At 32.0% G+C, this 23,348-nt stretch overlaps 2 protein-coding genes and 1 pseudogene across 4 annotated transcripts; 2 read left to right on the top strand and 1 right to left on the bottom strand.

The window, feature by feature from the left end:
* Positions 1–480: 480 nt before the first annotated feature.
* LOC106446986 (type IV inositol polyphosphate 5-phosphatase 7) lies at positions 481–4,398 on the bottom strand. Of its 3 annotated transcripts, none has more exons than XR_007339242.1 (10): positions 3,848–4,398; positions 3,664–3,751; positions 3,415–3,483; positions 3,141–3,333; positions 2,363–3,065; positions 2,089–2,282; positions 1,753–2,010; positions 1,442–1,667; positions 919–1,016; positions 481–839 (listed from the first exon to the last, which is right to left on the bottom strand). XR_007339242.1 is itself a non-coding variant. In XM_048778391.1 (8 exons), the coding sequence occupies exons 1-8, from the start codon at positions 3,875–3,877 to the stop codon at positions 1,445–1,447; spliced, it is 1,758 nt and encodes a 585-aa protein (XP_048634348.1). In that variant the 5' UTR covers positions 3,878–4,398; the 3' UTR covers positions 1,025–1,444. The 3 variants fall into 3 exon arrangements, 1 of the variants encoding a protein (XP_048634348.1); XR_007339241.1 differs by having other exon boundaries at positions 919–972; positions 3,848–4,397; XM_048778391.1 differs by lacking the exons at positions 481–839; positions 919–1,016 and having other exon boundaries at positions 1,025–1,667.
* Positions 4,399–11,403: 7,005 nt separating this feature from the next.
* Positions 11,404–13,242, top strand: LOC106450068 (oil body-associated protein 1B-like). Its single transcript, XM_013891728.3, has 3 exons — positions 11,404–11,632; positions 12,180–12,583; positions 12,904–13,242. Exons 1-3 carry the CDS (start codon positions 11,487–11,489, stop codon positions 13,077–13,079), a joined length of 726 nt encoding a protein of 241 aa, XP_013747182.2. The 5' UTR covers positions 11,404–11,486; the 3' UTR covers positions 13,080–13,242.
* A 7,343-nt stretch (positions 13,243–20,585) lies between these two features.
* On the top strand, positions 20,586–22,684 carry LOC106446988 (annotated as a pseudogene).
* The last annotated feature ends 664 nt before the right edge of the window (positions 22,685–23,348 follow it).

Here is a 23,348-nt window from a genome sequence, read left to right as displayed (position 1 = left end):
ATTGATTTTATGTTTTTTTTTTCTTTTTGGTGAAAGATGTTATTTGATTTTACGTTGTTTCCACTTTTTATATGACTTTACTTTATTGATCAAATGGTTTACTTACATATTACATTAGGTTGAAATTAGGATTTATCATTTACGTATTACATGTACATGCATGTGTTTGGGATGACCGTGCAACCCACTTTCAATTCACTAATGTTAATCATGTATTAATTTATACTGTTTAAATTACAGTAATCATCATAAATCATAACTCAAGTGTGATGATTGAGTTTGTGTGAGTACGCAATTCCATGACTCAATGTGTGCATGATAGTAGAAAATAATCATTGACTTTATAAAGTCCAGTATCGAATCAGAGAATGAGTGAGCTTCGAGGTTATCAAGAAACCTTAACTTTTTCAGTACAACGATCATCACAAGACGTTATCTTTAGATTCTTTTACTTTTTCTTCGCAAAGGAAACAATGAGAATGAATAAAAAAATAAAATAATGCTTTCTTTTTGGCATAATCTTTTTGTTACACGGCTAAACTTATACAACAAGCATTACACTATCATTAGGGAAGATGTGACCACACTTCACTTATAATAATATGCAAAAAATATTCACTAAGCATTAAACTAAAAAAAAAGATGGATTGTAAAAACACTTCCATCTATCAGTTTCATAATCCTTCACATAACACATGTTTTATAATTTACCAAAATAAAATTACCTTGGGATTAATCAATTCTTCAAAAGTTAGAAGATCCATGAAAAGAAAAGAACCGGTTTGATTTGATACGCCAAATTAGATTAACCAAGACAAAATTACAACCCTTTTCTACACCTGTAAACCGGAAATTTCACCCGTTAAGTTAAAAAAAAATACCAAACCGGAAACAGACATAAGAGAAGTTGGACCAAACCTGTTTCCTTTTGTGTTAAAAGAAGCAATGTAATGTCTCCATCACTCTTCAAAGCTTCAAACACCAACAATAAATTTTAAAAAAAAACTTTAATACACCTGACAAAAGCCGAATAAAATCATATACCATAAGTGATCAAGATATGATGAAGATACATACACAATAATTAACTCTTACAAGATTTTCAGAATCTTTTCTTTATCAAGAATGATACAAACGAATCTTACAGTTTCCTAATCAGTTGTTTTCACTGACGATGCAGAGATAATCATATCCCATCAAATCATATCCAGTGCCTTAAATGATATAATAGGAGAAACGTGTGGGCTACTTTCTTGGCTGATGTATATAAATGCAGACCAGTGTCTTAAATAGACTTAAGTCTCTATTATGAGTTTTCAGGACCACAACAACAACTACTACTAGTCTACCACCCTCGATAGGTTCATGTCACTGACACTACATTCTATCTGCAATCTCCTAATTTTCTGGTTAGTTCTATGGATAGAGATGGTCACTGAACCTTTTAGAAAAAAGTTAGCTCGGTGTATCCTCTTGGGTAAGGCAAGAGTTCTTCAGCTTGGACCCTTGAAGTAGAGTAGCTCGTGGCTCGTTTTAATCTCTTGTGATTTGACTCAACCTCTGCGCTGAATATGCCATAAACTGGTCTATGATCCGAGAATCTTGACTCCCCTCTTACATAACATAACTGATGCAGTCCTTCTCCATACCATAGTATTCGATCACACCTTTTTTAATAACACAAAGAAAAACAGAAACTCAGATCAGTACATGGTTCTTGATTATAGGATTGTGAATTAAAGAAACACTAACCAAGCAGGAGTGCGACGTTTCTCCTTGGGATGCAAGTCATCTCCTGCATATCTATCTGAGTTAGTTGAGTATTTGTAAGTTGGTGGGAAGTAGATCTTCCCTTCGTCCCATCCTTTAAACACATGTCCTCGTTTCTGCTCTATCCTTAACTGGTCGTTCTCTAGTAATGCCCTCCAGTTTTGCATCTCAACAAGTGCTTTAGCAGATCGGTAAGAGAGTGCTATCCGGTAATTCAGATCACCAAGCCATATTACTCGACTGAATCAAATGGAAACAAAACATTTAAGTACAAAACAAAACATTGGACTCATTCCAAGAGACTCAGGATTCACTTACTCATGCTGAAGTATATTCTCTGGAGACTTCTCTCCTGCAGAACTCTGGACACGAGGAAACCTTGTCTTCTTGAGTATCTCCATCACATCAGAGTTTCTCCTCAGCTCATCTCCTTCCTTTTGTCCTGATGTCAAGTGAGTGCAGACAAAGCAAAAGCTTGTTTGGTGAAGCAACATACTAATAGAGATTGATCCCTACAAAGAACCATAACAGCACATTTTAAACAATCCATCAACTAACTCAAGTGATAGTAGAAGCAGCACAAGAGCTTTACCTTGTTTCCAAGATAACCCATTAATCCTCTCCCAACACAAGACACTTTCATGTTCTTGACATGTTCTCTCAACTCACTTTTCACCCAAACTGTCAAAAAGATACCAACCATCTGCTTGCTAGCCACCAAACAATACTGAGAAGAGTTCCAAGAGATTCTAGAACCATTCTCGTTCGACCCTGGCGAATACAAGCCTGTGCTTGGTGAATCCCCTGGAGCATAATCATCATCTGAGTAACTACACCGAGAGACATCACTCTGCCTAGAGTAATCACTCGCTCTAGAGTAATAATCACTCGGTCTTGAGTAGTAATCACTTGCTCTAGAGTAATCACTAGGCCTGTGACTGCACCTGAAGCTAGGGTCAAAGTCACTCGGTCTATGACTGAAGAAGACACGATCACACACGCTTAAACGACGCTCAAGCGGTGGTTGTGTGGCCGAAGAGTCGTTCTCGTCCGTTCTCCAGATGCTTGGGGTCTGGAAAGAGCGTCTGTTGAAGAAGGTTTGTCTAGAAGATCCAGAGAAGTCAGCATCAATCTCTGCAATGGGGACAGGGATGGGAGATGGAGTGTGAGAGAGGCTGCTTGTTCCTGGGAGGTTGTTGAGTGTTTTTCTTATGAGGGAGTGCCATTTTTTGGCGGGACCGTTGTCTTCAGCTCCAAGAACGTTACCAGCATTAAGAGGAACAATCTCTTGGAATCTACAAAATGAAAACAAAGACCATTTTAAGAACAGTTCTTGAACAAAGAGAAGATGTGGTAGTAACTAACTATACCCTAGTACGTATATATCTGCAGGAGCTGAGGAGTGAAGCCACTCGTCAAGGTTTAGATCTTCAGGAGGAGAGCGTCCAGCAACGTTCCATGTAGCTACAAAGATGCTGTAGTTTTGGACATCAATGATTCTTGGGTTCTCATAGTTCATCCTCCTTTGTCTAGCTTGCTGCTCCCAGTTCTTATTGAGTTTCTCTGTCAAAACTCAGTGAGTCATAAGAACAAACTTTTGCATATATGTATGTGTAGTTAGTTTGATGAATGTTTTTTTTTTACCAGCTTTGCTCTTCTTGATTGTGGAAGGCTCCTTCTCTGAGATGCTACTTCTGTGCTCAACTTCTACAACTAGTACCAGCAAAAACTAAGTCAATCACAACTCTTTAATTTCTAGGGAGAGCGGTGGTTAAAGTTAAAGCAGAAGAAACAGAAACTGTTTGTTTGTTTCTTTGCTCAAGAAAAAGACAAAAGATTGCAGTTAAACAAACGCCTCTTCAGAAAAAAAAAAGGAGTGAAAGTTTTGGGTACCTTGAGGAAGAGAAACATCAGCTTGAAACTCTTCTGTTTTGCTTTTGATGTTGAACCATTTCCTCACCATCTTCTTTGACCATGACAGCTTCATTCAATAACCCAAAAACAAAATCAATAAAAGGGTTTAGTTAAAAATGTTTTATATGAGATTTCAAGAAGATGCAAAAAAAAAATTAAATACCTTGCTTTTCTTGGATTTGTCGTCTCTCATTGCTGCTTCTTACTTGTGTATCTGTTTGTTCTTGGATCTGTCGACTCACTCCATTGAAAAATGTTGAGCAAGTTTGGGGCTTTTAGTTGAATCACTGTTGACAAGAAGAATTGGCTTCTTTCTTTGAATCTCAGACAGAAGCTAATGAGGGCAAAGACAGAGCTGGATTAGGATTAACGGTTTTGTCTAAAATGGGTTTAATTTGAGAGACTCTTTCTCCCAAGAGAGACAAAAAGAAAAGACTTTTTTTTTGTTGTTGATTTGTAATAAGCAGAGGAAGAGAAAGTGTTGAAGAGACAACAGTTTCTTGAAGCAGCCAAAGACAATGAGGAAGATTTTGGAGAGAGAGAGAAAACAAAAGTGATTTTAAGAGAGAGAGAGAGTGTGTGTGTGATTAAGCTTTTTACTTGGTCCTGCTGCTTCTTCTTCTGAGATTGAGAAAGAGAGAGAGAGAAAGAATGTGAGCCTCGTTCTCAGTGAAACGGCAAAGTAAAAAAGAAGCGGACTTGAACAGAATAAAGCGCAGAGAGGAAGGAGCCTTACCTTGGACTATTCAGCCCCTTGTGTGTCTCTTTTTTTTAAAGAAAAATTAATTAATTACAATTATACTTAACCTGATTCGATTACAGCATGTGAGAATCAAATATTAAACGGATAATTCAAAAAAATAAGCTTTGATGGTTTTGTCTGTTATTATTTCTTAAAATAAAGTTGAAAATAATTTTCTAAAATCTTGTAGCATTTGAATAATTTATACTGTTGGACCTAATATATTTTAAACTCCATGTTAATTATTGTTAAATTATAATATTTTTAATCACTAAAAATGATATATCAATTATAAATGGTTTAGATACTAGTTTGAACTGAGTTTGAGAATAAGAACTTGCAAGTGTTGATGAGGACAGAAAACATGTATATTTCTTAGATTTTAAAATATGAGTCAATTGGCTCAAACTACATTAAAAACTTGGTAATTAGGCAATATATACGAGTATTGTGTTTCAAAAAAACAAAAATAATACTAGTAACATATATCATAAGTCATAACAGGTGAATTTCAAGTAATTCAGATATCTAAAATTACGTGTCAAACTCATACTAGGTCGTGTTAGCCATATATTCGGAATTGTCTATTTTATATCAACTAAAAATAATTTGGTTAATTTTGATATTTTCTAACTTTCAAGTCGGATATCCTACTTTTGATGCAATTTCATTGTGTTTAAATGTTTTAAGAAAAAATATTCCAATCGGCCGATTTTTGTATACTATTTTAATATAAGGTAATTATATAATTAAATTATAAAATATTACAATACTAATGTTTTGTTATAGGTAGCACATATTGAGATAACATATATATCATATCCCAACTGATACACTTTTAATCTGTAAAAACTTAAATAATATGGATAAATGTAAAAAAAATTAAATATGCATTCAAAAAGGAAATTCTTCCTTAAAAAATTAGCTCTATATCTTTGAAATCTTCACTGTCCAGGTTTGGGTGGATCTAAAAATTATCCCAAACCACATTTCTTTCAAGATCATGATATAAACTTATGCTTACTCGTAAACCAAGGTTAAATCCAACTCTCATGGATGAAGTTGAAATTGAATTGGACAAACCATTGTCTCAAAGAACCGATATGGATGACAAAACTATACCAATACCATAACCAGAGAACCGATTCTTCATCCAGTTACTGTTATGAAGAAAGCTACTAAAATCACTTGCTGTTTCTTTAGCTTTCGAAAGCCATTCTACTATATTAAGAGTATGTTTAATCTTATTGCTCTCATCGTGTCCTTAGGTCATAGCTTGTAAATTTTTGTATGCATTTCAATAGGAAATTTTTTTTATCAAAAAAGAATGAAAATGATAACTTTTTTTGAGAACTGGCTTTCAATGAAAATGATAACACTTGTATTAAGAAAATCCTGCAACACTCGTGTTATGAAACGAAGGTACCAATAGTTAAAGCAATTTTTTAACTATTTTTTTTTTACCAAAAAAAAAAGGTACCAATAGTTAAAGCAATCGTAATCTTTGATGTGATCCTAAACTAATGATTATTTATTCTGAATATCAGAATTGAAAACCTACATAAATAAAATGAGTGATGTTGGGGAATCGAGAGGTCTATGTCTATGTCTTTGTATCATAAATAGGTCGAAGAAAACCTACAAGGTACCAAGATAAGGACATAATTTTTTTAATCGCCAAAATAAATATAGTACGTAAGTTGACTACGAAAAGTTTATTATTATTATTTGACATCAATATATTATTTTATAATAAAACACTCGAATTCGTATGCAATAATGTGGTGTTAATGTTTTTTTTTTTTTTTGAACATGATAATGTGGTGTTAATGTTGTGTGCGATATGTTACAATAGTCAATACTTATCCACATAAAAAAATGCTTTGAGCTGCACAAAGCTCTCAGTTAATCATAAAATTGCATTCAAAATACTATTTATTTCGTTGACAAAAAAAATACTATTTATTTCTATAAAAGTAACAATTCACATAAGAAAATGCAATATTGAGACGGCATAAATTCTTGAAAGTTTGAGTTTATAACCAAAGACATTATTTTGTCTTTATAAGGTCAACCATAAACCAAAATATGAAAATTCTAATGTAATTTTAGTCAAAAAAAATTCTAATGTAACTTGCAGAAATTCTATGTAATTTTTTTTAATATGTTAGGGGTTATTTGTGAAATAACAAATAAAAAATAGTTTTTAAAGAGATAGAAAAAGAAAAGAAAAAAAGAGGGACTGATATTTTAGTTAGTTTGTTAATTTTACTTTTTTGGGTTATTGGGTGCAGTTTCTCAATGTCTAAAATGGTTAACATATACCAATGACACAAACAAACATAAATTCTTAAGATTCTCAAAATGCTAAATAACATGACATGACCCGCGTCCATAACCGAATGGGCATTACATAGCCTTCGACAAAAAGGGATTCTACGCAAGATTTCAAGTATTAAGCAATTAATTAAATATATGTGCGAACTTTGAAGGATCTGTAAAACAAGATGAATCTTGGTTGCTTTTGACTGCCTCGTAAATGTTGAAATTTTAAGGATGTTAAAGGGAGTCTTCCAAATCATTTTGGATTAAGGAAGGAGCAAAAAGTTAATCACTATATATTATAAACTATAATAATGGTATAGTCTTACCTTTTCTTCTATAAACATACTATAACTTTACATTTTCTCCCCCTTAAAAGTTCTTGTAAATATATGGACATATATTTGTCATTCAACTGCTATACATCTATCACGTGTATAATTTAATTTTTTTTTCTGAACAAGACCCTCACGTTTAATCTCGCTGGATGACAATGACTATATACATACATAAGGATTATATTAAACGTGATTTCAAACATATTAATATATATGTATACAATGTATAAGTATAATATATGCATGGGTAGTCATTGATGTTATAATATCGAACGGATTCTTTTACTTTAAAAAAGACAAAGTAATTAAATATTTGGATATGATAGTTTTTGGCCTTTAGATGGCCAGATGCCAAACATGCCTCCATCATTTCTTCTTTCCCATCCCAAGCCTCTGCCTCACAATGTTGGTTTTTTCCGCTTTTAATTTTATTCCACCTTCAAATTATTTTTCGGTTACTTATAGTATTAGTTTAGCTTTATAATACTAGTATGCAATCTATTGTCTAGACCCTAGGGTTTATTTTGGTGCTAAACTTATAGAAATATAATCACCAAGTAATTCTTGATGGAGAAAATTATGATTTTGTCAATCAGACTACAATAAAACAGAAGTCCGTCATATATGTTAAAAACCTTATAATATATAGGGTACTACAAGCTAAAACGTAACATAATTTAAAATTTTAACATTTCAGTATATTAATTTAAACGTCTAGTACTGATAAAAATTCCATAAAAATCTTTGAGTATATACATTTGACTATATTTATTTAATCTAGAATAAACATCTAATTTATGATTAACTAAAAATGTGTCTTTTAAAAATCAAAGCTAGTATCTTATTGATTTTAATGCATAAGTGAGTATACTCCTATCTTGTACGTTAAATAACCCTCCGATATGCAGTACTCGTTTCTCCATTATTCCACTATCACATGCACATAGTCATTTGGATCTACGTCATGTGCGCACACATGCATGCTCATATGCGGGTGAGCTTCGTAGACTGTTAATAGAAAGTGTCTTTGAAAGAAACACTAATCCTTAATTTCGATGTATTGTTTCTATTTATTACGTAAATCATATGAACAGAAAAGATGAAAATACAATTTTCGTTTATTTTGAGAAACAGTAATGACAATGTTTTTTTTTTGCTTAAAGTAATGACAATGTTTTGAATGGTTTCTTTTCCTTTTTGTAAATATAATGTCGATCGCCTTATTTGTAACTTTATTACGAATGTGCAGCTCCATTCTATTAACTTAATTTATGTGCTAGCGCATATATCATCTGATGATTAAATTTTAGCTACGATTTATCATCATTCTTAAGAACTCACCAGTTAAATTTTTTTATTAATAACTGTAAATAAACTCTTTATATATTAGTTTTTGATATGGAAAATTAGGAGAAGTCTCCATATAATTGTACGGCTTAGATGTGATTTTAAGTATTCTTTTGTTACAATTTCATACTGAAATTTGAACAGCCAGACAGCGTAGGTATCGTTACAATTATTTGATATCAGTAGACTTTAGTAGAGGATATTCCGCCCAAATATTTTGCTTCAAGAAAAGAACAATATAGGTTAACTAATAAATACAGAATTTAAAGGCTCTATAGATTTATATTTATATACATGAATAAAGAAATAAAAAGCCGGAAAAAGAAAACATATTGAAAGGGAAAGATGATATGTCACTACAACAAGACACATTGCCCTTTTATTGCTTGCTTTTTACTTTCTCCATGGTAGACCAAAATCTAGGAGGGATGGGAAAATAAAATTTTAGGTTGTATTAAAATTTCGGATTGTTGTGTCGTTTTTAAACTCAATTTTTTTTGTCAATCTCTTTTTACTCATAATAGAGCATGATTTTTCGCAAATAATTTACTGGAATAGAATTTTTTTATTTTAAATGTTTGATAATTTAAAGCTTACATAAGCAGATAAAACTCAAATTTTAGAATCTGAAATTTTAGAAATGCTTTTGCGAAAATCTTTAGTTCGTTAATTCTCAAAAAAAGTTCATACTGAATTGGAAAATTTGACTCAAATCTATCCCTATAAGTAGCTATTATCTACTTCTCTTTATAATTTTATATTGTCTTTAAATTTAATCTTTTAACATTTCTTCCGCATCAAATTTATCAAATTCATAGGCTTGTTTTACCAAAAAAACATAAAAATTCACGGGTTTGTATTTTAAAATTGTTAGAGATTCGATTCAGATTTGTGATATCTTGCATAGTTCGGTTTCAAAATAAAACTTTTTTATGAATATTTATTATTAATGTAGTTTCTAAATCTGAGTTTAAAATGATAACATAATTAAAAATCCTTCTATCTTCTTAATATTTTTTTTTCTAATTTAGTCTGTATAGGTGTGCATCTTATGTTGGTGTTTAAAGGAACCGTGATAATAAAATTCGAGTATTAACTTTTTCAATAAAATAAGAAAACAACTGAGATAACATTTTAAAAGTTCCTAAATATGGGATTTTGGATGCAGTTAAAAAAAGGATTTAGGATGTTGTAGTAAAATAAAGATGCAATAAATGTATGAACATTAGAAGAATCTAGTTACACCTGACTTACAAAATATATAATTTATGTAAAACTATAAAGTAAAAGAAAAAATACTTTTAAGAGTGTATAAATAAATTGAAATCATTTATAGTCTTTAATAAATCATTTCTATTTTTATAAATTATTTTAACAGTTAAAATTGCATAAATATACACTTAAGAGTTTATAAATCCTATAAAAACTTTATTACATATAATTTAATAAATATATTTTAGGTGAAATTTTATAAAATCATATTATACATAATTACTCTATGTAAATTTATTAAAAATTTAAAATTATTAGTTTTGTGTTGAATTTATAAAGAGTTAAAAATTATTATTAAATATATATATGAGTTTATAACTTGATAATAGATATTTATGTCTTCTTAGACTAGAATTTTAGTTAGTTTGATCCAAAAAAAAAAGATTAGAATTTTAGTTCATGTATTTTTCTTAAGTTGGTATATTTTGGAGAAAAAAAGTTAGAAAAGTTCCCTTTAACCAATTTCAAAGTACCAATCATTATTTGTATAAACCAGTAAACGGTTTAGATATCACTCAAAACTCGTGTGTATTTTGTTTGCCTTTATGCAATTTTGCGTCTTCGTCTAAAAGCTCTTGGAACGCCTGATCTTAGGTTTTGACCGGATTCGAGCATCGTCGTCAATGACTTTAATACGATTTCTAATCTCTGTTGAAGTATGGTATTGTCACCTTCAATGATAGAGAATGATTCTTCTCGTTTCGTTTTGCAGTAAAGATGTGCATGCATTTGATGGGATGTTCAGAGGCTTCAAAGCATATTATAGAGTTTTTTTTTTGAAGCATATTATAGAGTTAACATCTGTTTAGGTTCTCTCTGGCCTATATATGTGTTATTCAAATCAAGAGTACTGGAGATGACCGGTTTCCTTTAGCTGGTTCATCATATTTAATTGTGAATTGGTTTAGTTCGGTTTAGTAAATACATGTATATATAATTATATATGATTGTAAAGCTGACCGACCATCAACACTTAATGAAAATATCTTCATTTTCATAGCAAACTATCTCTACATAATATAGTATCAGAGCCAGGTTTGTGGTATATTACGCTTTCAAGTCTCTATTAGTTACTCGAGTCTCTAATTTTTGTTGGTGCACTCGAGAGTAGTTTGACGTTTCATTTCATACAATCACTTGCTTCTTAGACAACTTCGAGCTCGTGATCTATTCAATGCCAGAACCACTCTGCATCAAGGATGTGTTCTCTGTTATGAGTTTCTGCTCTCACGGGTTGAAGTGAACCATATGGGAGGTCCTTCGTGAGACGTGGAAGAAGGGGAAGAGGCCGAGCCAGAGGGAGAAGAGGCTCAAAGCTGTCCCAAAAACGAGTTTTAGAGACTTCTGAAACCGTACAAGACCCTTTTCTGTATTTTGTCTTTGCGTTACTTGCACCAGAAGTAAACATATGGAAATTCAAAGATCTTACTTGTTTGCGTTAGAAGGAAACTATTCACGACTTTCTAGCTTTACGGCAATACTTGGCTATTGCTAAATCGATCATTCACAGCGTATTACGTACCATAATTTTTGTCAAACACTTAAATAATCAGCTTTTTAACCATCTGACTAATTCTTATTATACCATCCTAAACAAAAGCTGAGGTACACAAGTGTAACCTTGTCAGCTTGCCACATGTTACACTTCATGCATACACTCCACCCCTTTTCATAGATCACACCCACACATATGCAAGCATGATCTATTTCCCTTTGCAATAACTCTGTTTGTTTGATTGCTTAGGAAATTCTGGAGAGGAAGATCAAATAACTTTATTAAAATGGAGAAGGCAGTTCACTCATCTACTACGCCTGGCCCGGAGGTTCCAGGGGAGGCAGCGAAAACCGGCACCTCCATAGTCGACACCGCCACCTCCGCCGTGCAAAGTTTTGCTCCGGTTAACCAAATCCACCAACATCTCTGCGCGTACGTAAACCCTGTCAAACTCTATTAGTTCTACTTTGTTTACCCTCTCTTTGATTGTAATTCTCAATTTGAAAGCAAAACAACATGTGATTGCATGTTTTTCTTTTAAAAAAACATATGAATAATGATTGCATATGATGGTTCTAAGTTGTCTCTATATTGTGTTACCATGGATTTTTTTTTTTGAGAAAGACCATGGATCTAATTAGTAACTTGTTTGATCTCAATAACAAAACTGTCCGACCTTTTTTCGTATTCTTTGAAACAAGTTAGGAAAAACTAATATATATAAATAAGCATCAATCTTAACCAAAATTGGCAAAAAGAAAGAATATCATATCAAACTTATTAAAAATGATATCTATTTGTCAAATATTTATTTAATAAAACAGATGAGGTATGTTGTGAATTCTTGTTTGGTTCTGTTGAGTTTTTGAGTTTCGATGGCAAAAATCTCTCATAGCAAAAGGTTTGATTCGTTTTCCGTTGAAGATTCGATTTGAGCTATAATGTTGTTAATTGTTATACATACTCGGATGGTTGGCAGGTTCCATTTCTATGCTTACGACATGACACGACAAGTGGAGGCTCACCATTTCTGCAGTCACGTGAACGAAGATATGCGCCAATGTCTGATCTACGATGGTCCGGATGCAAACGCTCGTCTGATCGGATTGGAGTACATAGTTACAGAGAAGTTGTTCATGACTTTGCCTGATGAAGAGAAGAAACTTTGGCATACGCACGAGTGGGAAGTGAAAGGAGGGTTCTTGTTCATGCCTGGTGTTCCTGGTCCCATTCAGCGTCAAGATCTTGACAAAGTCGCTAAGACTTATGGCAAGGTTTTCCACTTTTGGCAAGTTGATTTGGGCCATGATCTTCCCATTGGTTTACCTAATGTCATGATGGCCGTTACCCGCGATGGCCAACTTTTCCACGAGATGATTCAGGGTAAGAAAATCCGTAGATGAACTTATATCATTTCATATTTTTCAATTTGAAAATCATAAAAGTTTACGGTTTTACTTTGTTATTTTACATCTAAAATTTTCATCAATTTATATTCATATTAAATTTATAGGCGTCTATACCTGTTTAGTAACACTTGTATTGATATAGATATTTGGCATAGTGTAGTATAAGGTCATTAGAAGCTTATGACGATAAAGTGGCTGAGGGTTATTAAGGGTATTGAATATTGATATGGCAAAATATAGTTAGGACCGTTGGTAGCTTATGATTGGATTTGGAAAATATAATTATGGATGCAGAGACAGAGAAGCGCTTTGGGGTATCGATCGAAGGAGAGAGGGAGGCAAGGGCGTACATGTCAGGGCCAGAGCTCGGGATCCATCCATTGGCGAATGGAGGAGGCAAAGGGCTAAAACTAGAGTTGCGAGAGGTCGATATCAAGCCGGTTGAGTCTGTCGCAAGAGTCTTTGTCTGAGTTTAGTTAGACCTTTATGTCAAATAATGCCATACATCAAGAAACTTAAGTTTTGGATAACAATCATAAGACGTACAGTTTGGTTTGTTTTTATATTTTTGTGGATCTTAAATATTTATTTAGAAGTAGTAACAAACTAATAAATTATTTATTAGTTATATGATTTGGTGGTAGACATTTAATAGAAAAATTGATATATATATATATATATATATATATATATATATGAATTTATACTACACATAAGTTACAGTAATATGAATATATGATTTTGTGGATCTTAATTACTTATAATTAAGTAGTAACAAAATAAGAAATGATATCTTGCTAGTCACATTATTTGGTGATTGAAAAGCTTATATTATTAATGTCCATAGTAAACCATACCCCATTGACCACATACTGAATTTTGAAAAAACAATTGTAAGAAGTTTCTAATCAGATGGCATATATGATTTTTTTAAAAAAATGAAGAAATATATGAAACTAAATAAGTCTATTTGATATACGAAACAAGACTTTTATCACCCAATCAACATTTATTTAATAGGCGCGGAATAAATATTATATATAAATTATTTTCAAGTATTCTACATTGGGGAAATTTTACTTTTACACTTTGTTGGATACCACTTTTCAATTTTACCATTAGTCTAAGGACATTTTCAGAAATACCACTTTCATTAATGAGCAAAAGGCAATAATACCCTTACCTTATCTTCTTCTCCACCATCGGTTTCTCTCCTTCTCCCCGAGTCACCATCGTCTCTCTCTCACCGTCGTCTCTCTCTCTCACCATCGATTTCCGGTGTCTCTCTCACCATCTAGTTTCGGCGTCTCTCTCACCGTCTAGTTCCGTCGACTTTTCTCACCGTCGACTTCTGGCGACGAAATCGATTCAAAATCTCCAAGATGTCAACTCCTATACGTGATTCACAACTTGTATGTCTCTAATTTTTGTATTTTTGTTTGATTCGATTTTGTGCTTTCTCTTATCGAACAATCAAACAAGGTTCTCTTAGATATCACATTTAAAGATGTCGATCTAAGAGAAACATATTTGATAGTGAAACATTGAGAGTGAAAACATTGAGTATTTGAAAACTTAAATCTGGTTTTGAAGTCATATTAAGATTGATCTGAATGGTTCCGGCTAAGAAAGAGATTTTCCGATAGTGAAAATTGCATATTAAGGAAGAGATAATTTTCGTTAGTGAAAACTGAATATTAAGGAATTATAACCCCCTATAAATCTGGGTTTCATGAGATTGTTGATAAATACAAGTCAATGATTTATAAGGAATTATAACCACTTATAAATCTGGGTTTCTGCCAGGAAACCTCTTCTGCAGATCCGTTATGTCTACGTAGGGACTCAACAAGGGCTCCGACAATTACTGAAGTGTTGGAGGTGGAGAAGAAAAATAATGTGAGTTTTTACTAAAGTTTATAAATTTATTCGTACTGTATTGTTTAGAAAGAGGTTTATAAACATACTCCTTGAAAAAGCGTTACAAGCAGGCGCCTTGGTAAAAAATGTGAAGTGTTTAGACATTTTAGAATATTTTTCATTTTGTACTTTTTCTGTAACACGTTGCTTGCATCATTCACACACTAGCCCTTAACATTCACATTAGATTATTGAGAATGGTTGATATGTTTCTTCTTGGCTTGTGTTTTGTGTGTGAACTTGCATGTTTCACTTGTCTTAACACCTTGCTTGTGTTATGCCCTCATTAGCTCCTGCCATTCACATGAGATTACTAAGTTAACTATATTGTTTCATAATGGTTTATAAATAAGAGATTTACAGAGACTTATAATATATTGTTTTATCCTTGTTAAAGGGTGTGGTTACTACAATGTTTGGATTCTCTGAGGAATTCAAACATTTGGTGAACCCAACACATCCTGATGATAAGAACTTTGACAGTGTTGTACAACTAGTTCAACAAGGATACAAAGTGAAGAAAAGCGATTGGGAACAAGGATTTGTGGATGTTTTCTTACAACAGAAGACATTGGTCGACAAAGCAGGACATAAGACAAAGATGTACAGCAAAACCTCTAAGGTCATTGTGTTTTTGATGTTTTATAAGACTTTATCAAATTTGAAATTGCTAAATTATTTTAATATTATAAGCATTTATAAATCTCTTATTTTTGTTTGAAATAGGAGCAAACACAATATGAAGAAGAACAACAAGTGGAAGCTGGTGCTGAATTCGGCGACGGTGATAAAGAAAGAGAAACATCAAAAATCAATGAAGTAAGCTAATATATAAACCCTTATAAATTTGGACTATCATTTTAAAAAAATTATAAGCCATCCTAAATTTGTTATTGTTTTTTTCTCTCTTGGTAATAGGGGCAGACACTTGAGGAAGGAGAAGAAGAACAAATGGAAGCTGATACAGAAGTTGAGGAGCCCATGCAAGTTGAAAGGCAGAATGAAGAAGAGGAAATAAGGTAAATAACTCTTTTTATAATGGTTTATAAATGTTATTTTCTGATTGTGTTATCAAAATTGAATGATGAATATGTTTATATAGCCATCATAATACTGTTTAGGAACAAAAGCATAAGAAGAATAAAGAGAAAAGAAAAGATGAAGCGTTTCTTTTTCTTGTAAAATGATGATTAATATTTCATAAATAATGTGTGTTTTTCTAGATAAGTTATCAATTGGTTAATGTTATGAAATAATCAGGAAATGTCTGTTCTTCTTCCTAGAATTATCCTCTTGATGGCTCATGTGATGAAGATCAAGATATGTTTTGTTTTCAAGTTAAAAGGAAGCATGTGAAGAACATTGGACATATAGTATAACATGGTTGCAACAGAGAGCCTAACAGATAAGTTATTTGGGACTTTTATCTTCATTACGGATAAGATCTTATTGTAACAAAACAGAACAAATCCACATGTTGTTTCCTTTCCAAGCCATCCAAAACACAACAAAACAGCAGGGACGCTCACTTCACTTCACTGTGGTTTCTTATACTATGATGGAAAACCAACAATCTCAACTTAAATGCAATATAGCTAATTCTTTCCAGAGGTTTCCACACTTATCTCTAGTCCTACCTCACGTACCTATGATTACAAAAGTGGATATCTCTTTGGTAATATTAAGAAGCAAAAAGTAATTCAAAAATCAGTAATAATAGTTAACAAACTATTTCAAAGTCTATAAATCTATTTATAAAAGTCTATAAAGCCAGTTACAAAAGTTTATAAGAGTTTATAAAATCTTTTATAAATATACAAATGATTTTATAAGAGTTCATAAATCATTTTATAAGGTTAATTAATAAGAACTTATAAAGAGATTATAAACCTTTTATAAAGGTTTATAAATATTTGTAAAAGTTTATATAGGTTTCTAAAATGTTAATTAAGGGTCTATAACAAAGATTTATAAAAAACAATTATAAAGATATAATTTATAAAAGTTTATAAAGATTTATAAAAAAATTTATTCATAGTTTATAAACCATTTATAAAGGGTTATAAAAAAATATAAAGGCTTTATAAGAATTTATAAAAGGTATATAAACGGTTTAGAGGCACTTCTAGAGCTGTTAGAAAAATATATATTCTGCTAGAAAAATATCAGAAGGGTTATAAATCGGTGTATAACACTTATAGAACTAAAATTAGTTAATAAAAATAATATATTATCTTAAAACCCCAAAAATCACCTTAAAAACCATAAATCAGTTTATAAGACCTTATAAATCAATTTATAAAATTTTATAAGTATATATAAACTGATATGTCTTTTGTAAGAATTTAGAAGGTTTTGTGTATCATTTATAAACTCCTATAAACAAATGTGCCCATTAATAGAAGTTTATAATTATTTAAGTGTTTGTAAATTGGTTAAGAACAAATAATTTATAGAAACTATAAAAGAATATATTTTAAAATTAGTTTATAATTTTTTCAAAAAAATTCATAATTGGTATATCAGCTATTTATTTATAATAATTTATAAATAATCATTATAAGAGTTTTTTTTATATATCATTTATAAAAGTCTTTATTTCATTTATAAAATTATTTAAACAAATTATAAGGTTTATAAGGGTGTATAAGTCATTTATAAGTGTTTATAAATGGTTTATAAATAATTGGACATGTGTATGCATCAATCTTCTAAGGGTTTATAAATTAACTTATAAGGGATTTGTAAACTGATTTATCAGAGTTTATAAACTGGTTTTTGATTATAAAGGTTTATAACTTAATTTATAAGATTTTATGAACTGGTTTGAACAATAGTTGATTATGCGAAATCATAAATGAGTCATTTTGATAATAAATCCCTATTATTAATTTTAAGTATTCATAAGTGGTTTATAAATGAATTTCTAAGGTTTTATAAATTAACTTATAAGGGATTATAAACTGATTTATCAGAGTTTATAAACTTGTTTTGGATTATAAAGGTTTATAACTTAATTTATAAGAGTTTCTGAACTGGTTTGTAAGGATTTCTAAGTTAATTTATTATAAATAATAATAAGTTGATTTATAGAATAGAGTTTTCTAAGGGCTTATAAAATATTTATACAGGCTTATAATAAGTTGTCTTTGTTCAACATCACACAGCTCTCCCTCCACAAATATTCAAACTCCATAGACAAATAAATATTTAGCAGGATCATGTTTACTTTTGGTGAAATTTTTTGACCTTCTGCCATTCATCTGTGATCTCTGCCAAAATCACCTGTACACTAGCAACTTTGCAAACAGCTATAATCTCTTGTATATTATCTAGTATCTCCCATCCACGTTCAACTGCAAGATCACCTCTAACTATCATAACTCCTAAAGTATTTGAACACTTCATCTCCAAAGAAGAGGTTCATGTACATATCTTGCATTACTCTAAGAAATGATCTACTGCTGCGTCTTTTTATGGAAAACAGTTGTTTCCAATTTTGATGAGGCTTCATGTTCTGCAGGAAAACAAAGCATATCTCAATTAGATACTCTCTAATGTCAGGAAGTCGAAAAATATACAAACCAGATGGATACACATGCCCATTCCAAGATTAGGCTCTGAGGCATCAGCATCTGAAGTCACTATTCCACACTCCAAAGCAATAGCCCTGGCAGTTTGGACGTTGTCACCAGTAACCATACGAACCTGAACATCAACAAACATCATGCAGCGTTATTAGCAGGCTAAGAAAGATAATTTGTGCAATGGGCTTTTTTGGTTAAATCGAACAAAAGAAGCACTTTGACACCAACATTCTGAATCCACATTTGAAAATAATTTGATAAGAAACACTACAAAAATACTGCAGCCCATGATATGTGGGTTATTGTTATGAAATTAAACAAATACGATGTATACATTTGACTAATGTTAAGATAAAAGTAAAAATGAACATAAATAAACAAAACTAATCCTCACCTTTATGCCTACTATAGATCGTAAAATATGGTCGTTCTCTGGGAGAACCCAGTCTGAGAGTTCTTAGCCTGTTGGGACCTTTTCAAGCTCATAGGTTCTGAAGGCCAGTGCCACACATCGTAAGGTTCTTCCAGCCATCTCTTCGATACCATTTTTGAAATATTGTGCCTGGAAATATCAAAGTAATTCATTGGCAAAGTGTCATGAAAACCTAAGGTTGATTGCAGAATCATACAGAACAATAAGATCTGGTGGCTATAGTCACCGACGAGCCGATCAGGATCGGGATCGTGGGATTGGATTACGTCGCGTTATGGATTTTCACGGAGGACACGTTGCCGAAGTACAAGGTGACGGTGGAGGAGGGGATGAGGCTGGCGAAGGAGTACAGTCCCATTCCGAGAATACATAACACTATGTTCCTCATAAATAAAAATTTATAAGGTTTTATAAATCTGAGATTTGAAAACTTCATGAAAAAAACTTCGTCTCCTTCCCAGAAACCGATCGATTTTGAGAAACCAAGCAAATATTACAGAAAAGAAACGAAAATCATTATCTATTATCCTCTGACCTTTGTTACGTTCGTTAAGATAGATTGTTCTATTCGTTGAGCTTGTAGTCTTCGCCAAATCTCGTCGAACGTCAACATCTCCTGAATAATCAAATCTCACCGGGGAAATCGCCGAAGTCGTCGAATCTCTCGCCGAAGTCGTCGAATCTCTTGTCGGAATCGTCGAATCTCTCGCCGGAATCGTTGAATCTCTCACCGGATTCGTCTAATCTCTCGCCGGAATCGTCGAATCTCTCGCCGGAATCGTTGAATCTCTCGCCGGAATCGTCGAGTCTCTCGCCGGAATCGTCGATCAATTTGGGGATTTTGAATTTGAAATTTTTTGTTGGAAAAAGCATATGTTTATGTTTGATTAAATAAGGGTATAATGGTACTTTAGTCATTAAAATTTTAATGGTAAAGTTGAAAAGTGTAAAGTTGAAAAGTGGTATTAGGAAAGTGGTATTAGTGGCAATTCCCCTTCTACATTTTTATATATTATGAAATAATAAATATATATTGAATAATTAAAAATTTAGTAACTATTACGTATATAATTAAATTGGTACAAATACTTAAATAAATTTTATTAATCCAGCCAAACATTTTTTTTCTATTTTATATGGCATAAAATTAAGTTTAAATGATATTAACATAGATATATAGTATATTTTTAATATTAACATCTGTTAAACAATATTTTATATTCATACTATTTTTGATCATTTGTATTTATTTATAAAAAAAAAATTAATGATAACAATAAAAAAATTGTGGAATTTTTAATAGTTTTAGTAATTTATAATTTTTAAAAAATTCAATACAAAATTTAAAATCTAAATATTAAGTTGTCAATAATTGTTCAAAATGTTTATCAAAAAGATTTAAAGCAAATTCGAAATTAAAATACTTATGTATTTTATATGGTATATAATTTATTTTTAAAAACTATTAATATACATATATATATAATATTTATTAAATGAGACTTCCTACTTATGTAATTTCGTAATCATTTGTATCTTGTTATAACATAAATTTAAACCATGGATCACAAAAATTTATATGTAAGATTTTTAGCAACTTAAGTCATTTATATTCGTTTTTAAAAATTTTAAATATAAAATATACGAAAAAATCTAAATTTTTATAATATAGTTAATGTGGTTATTTAATTTATTTTAGTAAGTTAAAATTAAAAAAAAATGATAGAGAATATACTAATTTTTATCAAATCTTTATTATTAAAAATGATTAATTGTTATATATATATTTTATCTACATTAGGTAATTCCGTGATTTTTATTTAAGGAAACAATGAAAAATATTTATGATTAATTTATGGTTAGTTTAATAAAAAGCTTATTATATATTTATATGGACCAACATATTTTTCTAAGGATTCTAAGAATGATTGTGATGATGACATGTGGCTACAAAATATGTTGTAATGTTTCTATTTTAATATATAGGGGATATATCATTTGCGTGTACTCTCTCACTTTTTCTCTCTCAATTCGACATGGATCGTCAAATCAAGAACACCACAAAACATTCACAACAACAAAGACGATGAAGAACCATCCATGGAAGAAGAAACCAACCACTCTCTTACTTCTCCTCTCTCTCCTCACCATCGCTCTCCTCCTCCTTGGTCTCTCCCAAAATAAACTCGTCCTCATCACCACCACCACCTCCGAATCGGAAGTAGAAGAAGATTCTTGTCTTGGCCGGTACATATATATCCACAACCTACCTTCTCGATTCAACATCGACATCCTTCAAGACTGCGAGAGGGTTTCAAGACCAAACGACAAGATCAGTATGTGCAAGTACGTCGAGAACTTCGGCTTCGGACCTCCGATCAGAGAGCTTAACGGTGACCGAGTTTACTCTCCGAGCTGGTACGGGACTAATCAGTTCATGCTTGAAGTGATTTTCCACGAGAAGATGAAGAGATACGAGTGCTTGACGAGAAACTCGTCGCTGGCGTCGGCTATTTTCGTACCTTATTACGCTGGTCTCGATTTCCGGCGAAATATACGGCGGCGTAACGTCGCTGAGAGAGACGCCGCCGGGAAGGAACTGTTTAAATGGCTCAAAAAGCAACCCCAGTGGAAAGGTACGCATGCCTGTTGTTATTATTATCTGTTCGTTAATTCAATTATTGCTTGTTTTTTTTTTATTTAAATCATTGACCAATAACTTTTCTTCCCTCCCTCACCACCGACGACTTTTCTTTAAATGTCAACAAAAATATAAAAAACACAACAAATTCTTTAAATCAAATCCAAAAATACATTTATTTTGTAAGGAAATAATCGTAGTTTTAATCTATTACATTTCAGTTATGAGATTCAAATTTAATGTACTCTCCGTTTCATAGTAAATATATGAAAATGTTAACATATAATTTTGAAATGTTTTTGAAATATTTATTTTGGAAATGAAGAGAGTATTTTTACTCTTTTGGTCAAATTTGTTCTTTGTTGGTTGCTAAGTAATGGTATTTCAATGTTGTACGTGTGTATTATGGGCTTCCAACGTTACTTACAATGTTGTCGGCCTATTATTTCTTTTCACATAGCTACATCATTAACTATTTTATTGAAAATCCAGCTGTGTTAGGTCAAGATCATTTCCTTGTAACCGGTAGGATTTCACGAGATTTCCGACGAAATTCCGACAATAATTCTGGATGGGGAACTAACTTAATGCTCTTACCAGAGTCACATAATCTATCTTTCCTCACCATCGAACGAAGTCCAGCTAGCCACAACGAGTTTGTTATTCCTTATCCAACCTATTTTCATCCAACTTCAGCCGTTGAGATCCTCAAATGGCAAGATAAGATCAAACTCGCAACCCGACCGGTTCTCTTCTCATTCGCCGGAGCTCAAAGACCGAGCAGAAGCCGGAACGGTTTGGTTCGAACTCAAGTTATCCTACAATGCAAGAGTTCTTTCAAGAATTGTAGGTTTCTTGACTGCGATGTTAGAGCTAACAGTTTGATGAAGCTTTTCGAGAGCTCTGTTTTCTGCTTACAACCGCCGGGTGATTCGTTAACCAGAAGATCAATATTTGATTCGATCTTGGCTGGTTGTATTCCAGTTTTCTTTAATCTAGGAAGCGCATACAAGCAATATATATGGCACATACCAAGCAACTATAGCGAATATTCGGTTTATATACTGGTTAAAGAGCTGAGAACCGGAGGAAAAAACAAGATCGAAAATATTTTGCGCGGAATACCGAATGAAAAAATAGTTGGTATGAGAGAAAACATAATCAAATTGGTTCCGAAGATTGTGTACACTAAACCAAACCGTCAAAAAGCGGATGAAGAGGCACTTGAAGATGCTTTTGATGTTGCTGTGAAGGGAGTGGTAGAGAGAATTGAAGGAGTAAGGAGAAAAATTCAAGACTGAGGAATATATATTAAAATTTAGACCTAAGAGTGTTATATTCTACATATATTTGTATTTTTATATTCATTTCTGGTAGGGTGTTTCCCAATTCTTTCACCAAAATTAAAATAGGTACTCTATTTTACCAATCCTATATAGATGAAAATACTTTGTAACAAAAGAAATTTATTGTTAAAATAAAAAATATGTTCTTCTAAAAATGCATTTTTCTTCTATGTAATTATTTAGTTCATTATATTTAATCAAGTAGCGGTAGCCTAGTTGCAATCTCTTGGGGCTTAGAGTATATCCATATCAGTATTGGGTTCGATTTCACGTGGAAATTAAATTATCATTACTTAGCCAATATAAATTTAAATTTTAGTTCAAATGGTTTACATGGTGGACCGGAACAGATGATCGGTATATCCTTTTGCATTAGTCGGAAAACATTCCGAACTCGGATAAAGCAGTATGGTATATTTTCAGAGTAGTCCACTCTGTAATACTAAGTGTGTTCCTTTCAAGACCGACCGGATCAGTCCACAAGGTTTATTAAAAAAGAAAATTAGTTCATTACATTTTTTATCACCTAATGCAGGTTTTTGAAGCTTATTATAGCGGAAGAAGTTATATACTAATCAAATCTAAAATGAGATGGATAGAGAGACCTTTGTAGTAATATTTTTAAGATTCGACGACCAGTTTCTGAAGATGTTGGTAGAAACTTGAAGACTAGCATCGACTGTGGAGACTACATCAGAACCAAATATGTCCTACAAAAGAAACTGGTGTTATAATATCATGTTCGGACCCATCATGTTTTTGTTGGGTTCAACGAAACTAAAGTAACCAATAATTATCAGCCCAATAAAACG

Source organism: Brassica napus, chromosome A4 (assembly GCF_020379485.1).
Source record: "Brassica napus cultivar Da-Ae chromosome A4, Da-Ae, whole genome shotgun sequence".
Taxonomy (NCBI): Eukaryota; Viridiplantae; Streptophyta; class Magnoliopsida; order Brassicales; family Brassicaceae; genus Brassica; species Brassica napus.
This window is presented reverse-complemented; position numbering and strand designations above follow the sequence as displayed.

Excerpts from the sequence above, each read along its gene's own strand:
- LOC106446986 (XM_048778391.1), bottom strand. The coding sequence starts at position 3,877 with ATGAGAGACGACAAATCCAAGAAAAGCAAG. Across the intron at positions 3,484-3,663 it reads TGATGTTTCTCTTCCTCAAG|TTGTAGAAGTTGAGCACAGA; the intron begins GTACCCAAAACT and ends TGCTGGTACTAG. Across the intron at positions 2,283-2,362 it reads TGGGTTATCTTGGAAACAAG|GGATCAATCTCTATTAGTAT; the intron begins GTAAAGCTCTTG and ends GGTTCTTTGTAG.
- LOC106450068 (XM_013891728.3), top strand. The coding sequence starts at position 11,487 with ATGGAGAAGGCAGTTCACTCATCTACTACGCCTGGCCCGGAGGTTCCA. Across the intron at positions 11,633-12,179 it reads ATCCACCAACATCTCTGCGC|GTTCCATTTCTATGCTTACG; the intron begins GTACGTAAACCC and ends GATGGTTGGCAG. Across the intron at positions 12,584-12,903 it reads TTTCCACGAGATGATTCAGG|AGACAGAGAAGCGCTTTGGG; the intron begins GTAAGAAAATCC and ends TTATGGATGCAG.